This window comes from Chiloscyllium plagiosum, unplaced genomic scaffold (assembly GCF_037043375.1).
Source record: "Chiloscyllium plagiosum isolate Xiang-an unplaced genomic scaffold, Cpla_swu_hap1 HiC_scaffold_7, whole genome shotgun sequence".
NCBI lineage: Eukaryota > Metazoa > Chordata > Chondrichthyes > Orectolobiformes > Hemiscylliidae > Chiloscyllium > Chiloscyllium plagiosum.
The window spans coordinates 83,173,268-83,185,588 of NW_028270145.1; the positions used below are offsets into that span (position 1 = coordinate 83,173,268).

At 39.5% G+C, this 12,321-nt stretch overlaps 1 protein-coding gene across 4 annotated transcripts in view; it reads right to left on the bottom strand.

The window, feature by feature from the left end:
• LOC122551720 (von Willebrand factor D and EGF domain-containing protein) overlaps positions 1–12,321 on the bottom strand; it is a 279,556-nt gene that overhangs the window by 81,829 nt on the left and 185,406 nt on the right. For all 4 annotated transcript variants that reach the window (XM_043694080.2, XM_043694081.2, XM_043694082.2 and 1 more), the window contains 3 exons: positions 7,840–7,944; positions 4,131–4,245; positions 3,752–4,002 (listed from right to left, as the gene is read on the bottom strand). In XM_043694080.2, coding sequence (XP_043550015.2) covers positions 3,752–4,002; positions 4,131–4,245; positions 7,840–7,944 — 471 coding nt within the window. The remainder of the gene's footprint in view (positions 1–3,751; positions 4,003–4,130; positions 4,246–7,839; positions 7,945–12,321) is intronic.

Genomic DNA, 12,321 nt, shown 5'->3' on the forward strand with positions numbered 1-12,321 from the left:
ATACAACAGCATTTGTTTGCCCAAAAAACAGCAGAAATATCTGCAGTGACAATAATTTAAGGCATATTTCCTGCTTTACAATCCATTAGTTTATTTGATGCTGATCCTTCTCCTGCAGGGTGACAATGCCCAGGCTAACCATTCCAAAGCTACTCATTTCTTAGCCAATTGCTGCTCTAACTTGCCTCAGAGTATGATGTGTAATACCATTTCTTTTTCAGATGAGAGACACAGCAACTAATATCTCACAACTGACTTAATAAAACACTGTAAATTGGTAAGGAAAAAAAGATTTGAGCAGTTGGAATTTTATTCTCATAAGAGAAAGGACAGGTATTTTCAACTTAAACAATGTTGGTTCATTTATTTTCAAGAAGCAGTCATATTTCATCAGAGATAAACCTCTTCAAATTGTAAGGGCCATTAGATACTTAATTTTAGAATTTCTCACTTGAAAGGAGATGATCACAGGTTTCACATCTGCCTGACCTTCCTTCAGTTGAAAGTGAGTGGTAGACCATAAATCAGTAAAGCACAGGAACAGGCCCTTCAACCCACCTTTCTGTGCTGACCATGATGCTATTCTAAACTAATCCTATTTGCCTGCACATGGTCTGTATCCCTCTATTCCCTGTCTGTTCATGTGTCTGTCTAAATCCCTCTTTAATGCTGTTGTCATATCTGCTTCCAAACCTCCCCGGCAGTGTATTCCAAGCACTTACCGCTCTCTGCATAAAAACCGTGCCTCATCTATTTCTTTTTAAACTTTCCCCCTCTAACCTTAAACCTATGCCTGCTAGTAGAGAACATTTCTACCCTGGAAAAAGGACTCCATCTGTCCATACCCCTCACAATTTATATATTTTAGTTCACTCCTTAGCCTCCGACACTAGCAAAGACAATCCACGTTTATCCAAGCTCATTCTATAGCAACGTCACTCCAATTCAGGCAACATCCCAGTAAACCTCTTTCGCACCATCTCTAAAGACTCCATTTGTGATGAACTGGGCTGTGTTCACAATTCTCTGTAATTTCTTGTGCTCTTGGGCAGAGTGGTTGCAATACCAACCGGTGACACATCCAAGATTGGATGTTTTCTATGGTGCATCTATAAAAATTGGTAAGTGTCTTCGTGGACATGTCGAATTGTCTTAGCCTTCTGAGGAAAGAGGCGTTGGTGTGCTTTCTTGATTGTAGCATTGACGTGGGTGGACCAGGACAGATTGTTAGTGAAATTTACTCCAAGGAACTTGAAGCTCTCGACTATCTCCACTTCAGCAAATTGATACAGACAGGGGCATATCCTCCACTCTGCTTCCTGAAGTCGATGACCAGCTCGTCATTTTGCTGGCATTGAAGGAGGGATTGTTGTCTTTACACCATGTTGTCTTTACATCTCTTCTTGTACACTGTCTCATCATTGTTTGAGATCTAACCCACTACAGTTATATCATCAGCAAACTAGTAAATGGAATTAGAGCTAAATTTGATCACACAGTCATGAGTGTATAAGGAAGAGAGTAAGGACATGAGTATGCAGCCTTGCGAAGCACTGATATTGAGGATTATCATGGAGGAGGAGTTGTAACCTATCCTTCTTGATCAGTAAAGTGAGACTCCAGTTGCAGAGGGGGAGGGGGGGGGGGTGGAGCAGAGTCTTAGGTCTCAGAGCTTGGATATGCATCATATCTTAGTATGGCAACTGCTCTGCCCAAGACTGCAAGAACTTAAAGATTATGAACACAGTCCAGTCCATAACGAAAATCAGCCTTCCTTCTATTGACTCCATCTTCACTTCCCGCTGTCTTGGAAATGCAGCCAAAATAATCAAAGATCCCTCCCACCCTGTCTTTATCATTACATTTTTTAGTAGACCTCCCATATCTTAAAGTTGATCTTTCTCTATATTTTCACCGTAGCTGTAACACTATATTCTTCTTTCTATTCTATTTCTTAAAATACTTACATAAGATACGATTTGCCTGGATAGCATGCAAAACAATATTTTTCACTGTATCTCAGTACATATGACAATAATAAATCAAATCCAGCCCGTGTGTAATCAGATTATAAATGCCTAAGGGTGAAGTAAAAAGAAAGAGAAGCATTGCGATTTATATTGGAAAAGTTGTCAGTTTCTAGTAAATTGGAAGGAATGTACTCAAAAACATTTATTCCAATTAATGGCCTGATACTTAAGAGTATTTTTAAAAGGCCCATAAATGAGTGAGACAGTCCAAAAGTTACACTGGTGATTAATTCATCCTGGGAACAATGCCAGAATATGCTTCTAGCACTTTTTAAAAATGCATGCAAAAAATTTGTAGAAACTCAAGTTGTGCTGCATGTAGTGTTCTGTTAAAATCCTATGACTCTTTGCCCTGGTACAGAGGCTTCATCAAATTCTATCTAAAAGACCAGAAAAAAAAAACAGGTTTAAAATATAGACTGATGTGGTTATTTCCCAGCCTTTAAAGAGGCATTTGACAGTCTATAGAATAGGTGCCCACCAGCTCCATCATTGTCCTTTCCAATTTCTTTGGCCTCCTGACTGTCAATACAATGCTAAAATTACACTGTTTGTTAACCTTGGTTGTCTTTTTCATTGCATTACCAATTGGTCAATATTGAATTAAGTTTTTCCTGCTTAACAGCTACTTGGTTTAAGTAGTAAAATTTAATGAGGTCGCTACTTTGCAAAATGCGTTTTAGTTGTACAGTACATATCAGTTCCTGCTGCAGGCAAATTAATGGCATGTTTAACAGCCCTGATGAAAGTAAAACAAGTGTGCTGCTACCTTGAGAAACCCTGGCAATTTTAGCGTAGTATTGCTGGTCAGGAAACCAAAGAAATTGGACAGGACAATGATTTTACACACTCCTACCATTTAACATTACACTCTATTTGCTTCAGTGGAGAGTAAAATTGGACTCGTGTGTAACAAAGTGTTGCATCTGATGCTGTCAGTTTCCCAATGGGTGAATTACTTGAAATTGGTCCTGATACACGTCACTTCACAGCACAGTCCAAATTCCTCCATGCCAAATCTTTGCATTGAAACATTAATATTCTGTTATACTGAAAACTGTGCATGAACGTAGAGGACTTAAATCAAATCCAACAATAGCTAACCATTGATTATGTATTATACTTACATGTCTAAACTGTGACTTCAATAGGAATATGTCATACATAAACTCAAAGGAAATATTACTCTTCTCCTTGTACTTAAGAACACTCTCCTGTAAGAAGTACCTTTCTTTTAAAAGTAAAGGCAGTGCATTAAAGGTGAGTTGCATTTGCTGAGTTGTAGCAATATACCCTTTCTTTATTTGAAGCTTTATCTGCAAATGTCTATTTGGTAATTAAAGGTAAGGTCAAGTTGTCATAGTCTCACCAGACCATAAGGCTGCTTTCTCAATAAAGAAGGACACAACTGGTGATGCTTTAACCCAAGGGTCACCACACCTCAGGTGAGTGGAGAGGTGGAGAAGTAGAGTCCTTCATGATAACCTCAGCAGGAATTGAACCCACACTGTCGCTGTCACTCTTCATCAGAAACCAGCTATCTAGCCCATTGAGGTAACCAGCTCCATGCATGTTCACAAGTTGTAATTCTAGCTGATTTCTTAATTTTTGTCAAAATGAGCTGGAGTGCCATTTTATATGGAAATGCTCAAAAATAGTTCAGATCACTAGTAAATAAACTTCTAAGAGTTCTTTAGTTAAATAGGTCTTTCTGTACTCACCTGAACAGAATATGTGCTTTGTGCATTGCATTCATCAGCTACACTAAAGCTAAAGTTGCCAGACTCTTGAGAATTCACTTTCCAGATCAGAAGTCCCGCAGGTGATAGGCTGCCATTCTGTGGTCCAGATTCTAACAAGAATAGTACTGCAGATCCTTCTGGGTCCATGGCTGTGAACTGGTAAACAAAATTTTCACCAAAGAAGGTCTGGAGCTTAGCTGTAGATGGCTGGTAAATTGGCGGCTGATTGTCTTAAGGAAATGGAAAATTTAAGGTAATTAATAAATCCAAATAAAGCAATTGTTTCCCAATCTTCTGTACAGAAACAAATAAATAAATTCCCCTTAATCAAATGCAAAATCCATGAATTTAACCTTACTTTCATTTATAGACCAGGTGAATTTGGATATGTCAGGCCTGCAATGTAAACAAAGGCTTGTTGGATTTGTGTCTTCTTCACCATAGCATAGGCCATCTATATTACAGGTCTTTTCCTACAGATAAGAGTGACATTTGTAAATTAACACAAGGATCAATGAATAGAATCACTCTAACACAAACCGAAAATGGTAGAAATATCCAGTAGGTCTGGCAGCATTTAAAATGCGAGGAACATTCTGACTGCTAAAACTGTGGTGAGAAAGGTAATTGACCGGAAATGTTAATTCAGTCCCTCTCTCTACAGATGCTGCCAAAACTGCTGAGCTTTGCCAGAATGTTCTGTTTTCATTTCAGATTTTCAGCATCAGCAGTAATTTGCTTTCAGTTACTATAATAACCGATGACAATCACATAAAGCAACAAGTGTATATAAATCATTGCACTTGCCTAATCTTGTGGAAATTGCTGCTTTTTTGTGGCAATTTTATCTTTGTAACGCCTTTACTTGCAAACTAATTTCACACTTCTAACATACTTCACTGCTTGGAAAGTACTTGGGTCACGAAAGGCATTACATATAGGCAGATATTTTGTTTTTAAAGCCCAGGTACCAAATACTTGTATGCCTGCTTTTGTTTCTTATCACAGATTTGCAACTATTTTACAGTATTTCATGTCCAGTTGCTATTCCTATACTTCTCTTCAAGGCTTTTAAATGTAGCATCTAATTTATTATTTCCACAGTCTATATTATTATTCTCATGAAAGTAACTGTATTGCTATGTACAAAGCTACGCACAAAATCTGGTCATTAATAAAAAGACAAATAGCTTCAGCTCAATTAAAGCAGCATCAGAAAGCGGAGCAGTCAACATTTCGGGTATAACTCTTCTAAAGCTCTGGGGATGGGTGCAAGGGGAGCTACAGATAAAGGGGGCGAGCAGCTTGGGGAGGGCTGGGTGAGGTGGTGAGGTGGGGATAGGTGAACACAGGTAGAGGGTATGACCTGGTTGGTCGATGGGAGCAATGAATCCGTTTCGAAGAAAGAGTCAACCAGAGGAATGGAAGGGAGGGGCTGAGAAAAGGAGGCTGTTTGAAACTGGAGAACTTAATGTTCAGTCCTCTGGGTTGTAGGCTGGCCAGGTGGAAGATGAGGTGTTGTTCCTCCAATTTGTAGTCTGATTCACTGTGGCAATGGAGGATGCCAAGGATGGTCATGTCAGAAAGGGAGTGGGAAGGAGAATTAAAATGGGCAATGACTGGGAGGTCAGGTCAGCCCCTGTGGGCTCGGCTGAGATGCTTGGCGAAACATGCCCAGAGTTTATATTTGGTCTCTCTGATGTAGAGAAGACCACGTTGAGCACTGGATACAGTAAACCGGGTTGGAGGAGAGGCAGGTGAACCTCTGTCTCATGTGGAAGGGCTCTTTGGCGCCCTGGATGGAGGTGAGGGGGTGGTGTGCCAGGTGGTTTTGCATCTTTTACGGTTGCAGGGGAAGGTCCTTTGGGATTCGGTCTGGGGGGGGTGGGGTTTAAGAGTGGTGCGAACCAAGGATTGGCAAAGGAATGGTCAGTGCAGAGCGCAGAAAGGCTTGTGGAGGGGAAGCTGCCCTTAGTGATGGGATCTAATTGCAGGTGGCAGAAGTGTTTAAGGATGATACATTGGATACGGAGACTGCTGGGGATGCACAACAGCACAGAACCGGAGATGTGGAGACACCTCAAAAGGCTTAAAGTTTGTAGAAGCTACTGAATTAGGGGGCAGTTAGGCCATGGATGGATTTCAAAAAGGGTGAGAATTTTAAAATCCAAGCATTGCTACAGCAGGAAACAGCGTAGAGGAGCAAACACAGGAATGCTGGTAAAAAGGACTTGGTGTAAATTGCTATATTAGGCACCAGATTTTGTGTTTATTCTCTGCATGAAATTCATAGCATCAAACTGCTTATCTATCTCATTATGCATATTAATGAAGGTTGGTATGTGATTCTAAGTATCCTAGATACAGCTCTTCACAAAACTTGCACTCTTCTGTATTTTAAATGAGATGTTAAATGAGGATTGAATAGGCTGGGGCTTTTTTCACTGGAGCTTCAGAGGCTGAGGTGTGACTTTATAGAGGTTTATGAAATCATGAGGGGTATGGATAGGATGAATAGCCAAGGACCTTTTCCTTCAGTTGGAGAGTCCAAAATTAGAGGGCATGGGTTTAAGGTGAGAGGGGAAAGGCTTAAAAGCGACCTTTGAGGCAAGGTTTTCACACAGTGGGTGGTGTATGTATGAAATGAGCTGCCAGAGGAAGTGGTGGAAGCAGGTATAATTGTAACTTTTAAAAGGCATCTGGATGGTACATGAATAGGAAGGGTTTAGAGGGATATGGGCCAAGTGCCAGCAAATGGGTCAAGGTCATATTGGAATTTTTGGTTGGCGCAGACAAGTTGAACTGAAGGTGTGTTTCCATACTATAGGACTCCGTGACTCTAGGAGTATGACTCTATCTGCTTTCTCAGATGGAATATAAAAGAGCCATGGCACAATTTAGAAGTAATGCAGGGAATAAATTCCAGGGTCCTGGTTAATACTAATTCCTCAATTAACATCAGGGAATATAGCTTATCCCAAGATCTTCAAATTCTTGTTTGGAGATGTTTGCTGTTTAAAACTTTGTTGCTGGTTTGCCCACATTATGACCATGAAGGCTTAAAGGAAATGTATTTCATTGTCTGTGAAGCAATTTGGGCTGTCAGAATTCATGAAAGGTTCTTAGCAATTGTACATGCCAGGCATTCAATATTCAGTAATATATCAGGCTATATAATTTGAAAGTAAAAAAATAGACTGTATTGTCTGGTCTATGACAACTGAATTGCAGTTATGCAAAAGCCAAGAGATGCAAGCCCTGAAGGGTAAGATATCCATTCCTCGATAAACAGTGTGAAGTTAACCAATGGCCAAGTTTAATAAGCTATATCCCCAGATACATTTGAGTGTCCCCATATGTTGGTCTTTGATAATCTCGGATAAGTACAGTGCATTCCTACAAGGAGACAATTTTTCACTTTCGAAAGAGAAACCAGTCTTATTTAATGTTTTTTTTTCCTCAAATGGCTTATTTTGTAAATCCTTGTTATAATAAAGGGCCTTTCTTGGTGACTTGCTGACTCCTAGCTGACCAAAACTTCTACTTTCATAACTGAGACGCTCAATGCCAATTATTTTCAAAGTTAAAAAATCACACAACACCAGTTTACAGTCCAACAGGTTTAATTGGAAGCGCACTAGCTTTCGGAGCATTGCTCCTTCATCAGGTGGTAGTGGAGGGCTCAATCCTAACACACAGAATTTATAGCAAAAATTTACAGTGTGATGTAACTGAAATTATACATTGAAAAATTGATTGTCTGTTAAGCCTTTCATCTGTTAGAACACTTCTTTCATGTGTAAATCACAAAACCTTTTTTAAAAAAGTTGCATTCTCGGGTTAGCTGTTAACAATGGTGATAGCTAGACAATATGTTGAAGGTGCTTCCAATTAAACCTGTTGGACTATAACCTGGTGTTGTGTGATTTTTAACTTTGTACACCCCAGTCCAACACCGGCATCTCCAAATCACAATTATTTTCAAACATTTTGTCATTTGAAGCTGCAAGATTATACCAATAATTCAACCTTTCTGTTGTATCAATATTCAAAAAAACTGAAATTACCTTCAACTTACAAACTCCATGAGGCATATTATCACAGATCTGGCAAACCCCATCATAGAGTGTTAGGACTTTTGAATTACTGAACAAGGTTCCATCATTTGTAATCTGCCAAGTCAAAAAACATTATTTTCAGCAAAATAAGTCTACATGATTATTTTCCAGCATTTTAGATTTTCAGATTTTTATATGGAAAATTAAAAACAAATTTTAACTCCAACTTAAACAACAAAGAATTCATGAAATGTATTTCTTATTCTTACATTGACAAGAAAAACAGAGGCGATTGCTTCCACAAAGCGTTGTCTAATTGGTTCCCTCGCTAAGGCTCACTTGCGGGATTCATAGAAAAATCTAGAAGCAGCTGCTGCTTTCAGATGCACCACAGAATTTAGCATAGAATTCAACCTCATTGGGGGAGTTTTTTTTTCCCCTATTACATTGCTCTGTCCTGTCCCTATTGTTTCCCCAGCTGTTTCTTACAATACAATACAGCAGAGCACAGGCACAGGCCCTTTGGCCCAACAAGCCTGCAGTGATTCTTGAACTTTATTTAGATCCGCTATGAATTGCCCATGCACAATTTCTATCTCGCTGCTTGCCTAATGTTCATGTGTCTATCAAGATACACCTTAAACAATATTAATGTGCCTGTATCCACCATCGCCACATTCTAGGCACCCACCACCATCAGTGTGAAAAAGTTACCCCCTACTTCCCTCCTAAACGTTCCCCCTTATCTTGATCCTGTGCCCTCTTACAGTGGAAAGGACAACTGTAAGAAAAAGCTTCAGAATATCCACCCTATATTGCTCATAATTTTATTGACCTATATCAGTTCGGTCCCTCAGCCTCCATCTTGCCAGTGAAAACAATCTGAATTTATCCAATCACTCCTCATAACTAAAACCCTCCAGATCAGGCAACATACTGGTAAATCTTCTCTGCACCTTCTCAAAAGCATCCACGCCCTTCTGGTAGTGTGGCGACCAGAATTGCTGCAACATTCCAAATGTGGTCTAACTAAAATTTTGTGCAGCTGTAACATAACTTGCCAACTTTTATGTTTGAAGTCACAGCCAATAAAATATGCTGTATGTCTTCTTAACCACCTCATCTACCTGTCTTACACCTTTCAGGGATCTGTGGACCTGTATGGCCAGATCCCTCTATGCTCCTAAGGATTCTGACATTTATTGTTTAATTTGCACCTGAATTTGATCTTCCTAAATCCATAAACTCGCATTTGTCCAGATTAAACTTCATCTGCAATTTCTTTGCCAAAATCTGTAAATCTATCTATTTCTATAGCTCTGCCTTCTGAAAATCTTCCTCACTATCTGTAACTTTTCCAATTTTGGTGTTATCCACAAACTTACTAATCAGATTACCTTTATTTTCCTCCAGATCATCTATAAAATATATACAAAAGTTATTCTTCAATATTTTTGTGGATTTATTTTTAATCCAAATCTAGTAGAATGAGCTGTGACCATGATAGCTTACATCAGCACGGAGGAAATTAAAAGGGAAAAAAATGTAGTGACTGTAAATGTTTGGAAAGCAAAATACTGCTGGAGAAGGTTTGAAAGGTAACTGAAAAGAGAAAGCAGACAGATAAATCTATAGCACCATACTATTGGTTGAAGTTGAAACAGGCAATGCTTTCAAATGATAGGCTGAATTTTCCCAGCCCCTGTATGAGGTGAGAAGTTGATTGGAAAAGTGTAGCGAGATCTGAAAAATTTGATTCCTGGTATCAAGAAAAATAAAATTCCAATTTTCACCTAAAATAAGAACAGTTGAGTTCAGTATTTTGATATTGATGCTTATTTGCCCATATTTATATCTCGTTTATATCTGATCATACCTCATTGATATCAATTTCCTATTCTCTCACACAAACTCGATGGTGACAATTTCAGAATAAACATCAGAGCAGGTACTTGGTGACTCCAGTTCTCTGTTTGCTCCTCCTGGCTAGCACCTAGGCCTGCACACCCCAATATCTCAGCATGTTCTATCAACAGTGACAATCTACATTCTCTCGTCTATAGAGGTTAGCATTGGATATGCAACAAGTTCACATCATCATGGCATGTCATCGACTCACTTAGAATACAGATATATACATCATTATGTCACTGAGTGCCAAGGGATGAAGGTGTGATTTCCCCTTGTTGGGGATGGTCATTGCTTGGCACTTGTCTGGTGCAAATGTTTCTTGGCACCCTGTCAGTACAAACCTGGATATTGTCCAGGTCTCTCCAAATTTCAATATGGACTGCTTCAGTCCCGGAGAAATCACAAATGTGCTGAACATGATGCAGTCAGCAGTGAACTTTCCAAATTCTGACCCAAAGATGGAGGGAAGGTCATTGATGAAGTAACTGAAGATGGCTGGACCAAATACATTACCCTGAGGAAATTCTGCTGACATGTTCTGGAGTGCAAGGAATAGAGATTGGCTGGAGCCACTTAAACTTGTGGAGGGCAGAAGATCATTAACCTTCCTCCTGCAATGCTGGCTGTTCCTCTGGACAATAGATATCACACTCGCCTGGGCTACACCCTCAGACCAGGCTGTCAAGCTCTCGTGCCATGATCTCTTCTGCCAATCCTGAGGAAACAGTCCTCCTCTCCACCACTCTGTTCATCAGGACCACCAGATCTCTATCATCAAATTAACTGCCAGCCTGCCTCTGTTTGCCATTTTTGACAATGTAACCATGAATAGCAGTCCCTTGCTGGCTGCTGGTGCCCAACTGGGGTTTAAATATGGCATTGGCAATGGGAATCCCAGAAGGTCCCAGCCAGGCTGAGTGCACTTTCTGCTGACAAATGTGAGTTTTCACAGGAGAGGTGCCACAGGGGCGTAGTGTATATATAATGAGATGAGAAGTGTAAATTTAGAAAGCCTGCTAGGGCTGCAAAAAACTAACCATGAAACTCTCTAAGATTGACATTTAGCCATTTTTTTTTGTAAAATTCAACCTATAACGGTTGGACTTCCCAGCAACCAGTTGGAATGGCTTATCCGTGGGGTGACAGTGGCTCAGTGGTTAGCACTGCTGCCTCACAGCACCAGGGTCCTGGGTTTAATTCCAGCCTTGGGCGACTGTATGTGTGGAGTTTGCACATTCTCCCTGTGTCAGAGTGGATTTCCTTCCACAGTCCAAAGATGTGCAGGTCAGGTGAACTGGCCATGCTAAATTGCCCATTGTGTTAGGTGCATTAGTCAGAGGGAAATGGGTCTGGGCGGGTTTCTCTTCAGATCGATGTGGACTTGTTGGGCCAAAGGATCTATTTCCAACTGTAGGGAATCTAATCTAATCTCATTTGAAAGAATTGAAAGTTTTGAGCCTCTCAGAACATAAAATTCCCAATCCCTAAATGAATGATGTGATCTCACCCATTAATATGATAATATTCATAGACTGATAACCATCTGCTGTAAGAATGAAAATCTGTTGGCAGTCTGTGTCATTTGATGTAGAGAAGGTTGAACAAAAGGATAGAATTTGCTGGGTGAAAATAGGCTACAACTCATCTAGGTTGCCATTAACTATCTGGGTAATTGTATTATGGGATAATGGTGTTTTTGATTAATCCTCACACATAATCTCTACTTGCTAGTCTTGAGTGGTAGTGTGTTTGGAAACCATATGTCTAAAGTCACCAGTTCTTTTCAGAATGCTAACACACATTAGCATGCATTTTATGTAGCCAATTGTTAAACCAGTTATTAAGGAGGAGACCAGAAGTTAATCTTCACTCAGTTTTGCACTTAGTCACAAAGTAAAACATAACAAATGAATAGCTCCTAACTCTGCAATCCACCATCAATTCTTTTTTTATTTGTGGACAAGTAATTATCAGAAAGTACCACCAACTGAATACACTTAACCTTAATTCATACAATTAACATAAATTATACATATACTGCATCAACCAAAATCCTGAAGGAAACCTATAACAATTAGAATAAATCAATACAAACTGCTTCCACTCCATCCTCAGCAAGCCGACAGATTAACACTTGCTCAGCGAAATATTAGTAGTGCGGATTGGTTTTGAATTTACATTCCTAGCAGTAAAAGGTCAAGCTACTCTAATGAGTGACCAGGAGAACCTTGCATATTCAGGACAGGATTGATAAAGAAGAAAATGAATTGAGGGAAAATAATAACAGTTTGATATTCAATCCCAATATCAAACACAAAGAATTCAACACAGGTCGTTCTGCTATAATGCAAGTTTTATTAACACGATTGACGAATTGGGTACACTGTTTCTAAAGTGCAAACTTTTAAAATGTGTGTTGGCTGTAATTTAATTACAACACTAAAACTTTAAGCGCCATTTCTAAATTGTGGGGTTGCATAAGAATGCAATGATCACATTATAGAAGAACTGCCTATAATTCCAATCAAGTCCCAATACCAAATTACAGTTTGTTTTTCAGTCTAGAATGTTTTTGTCTTC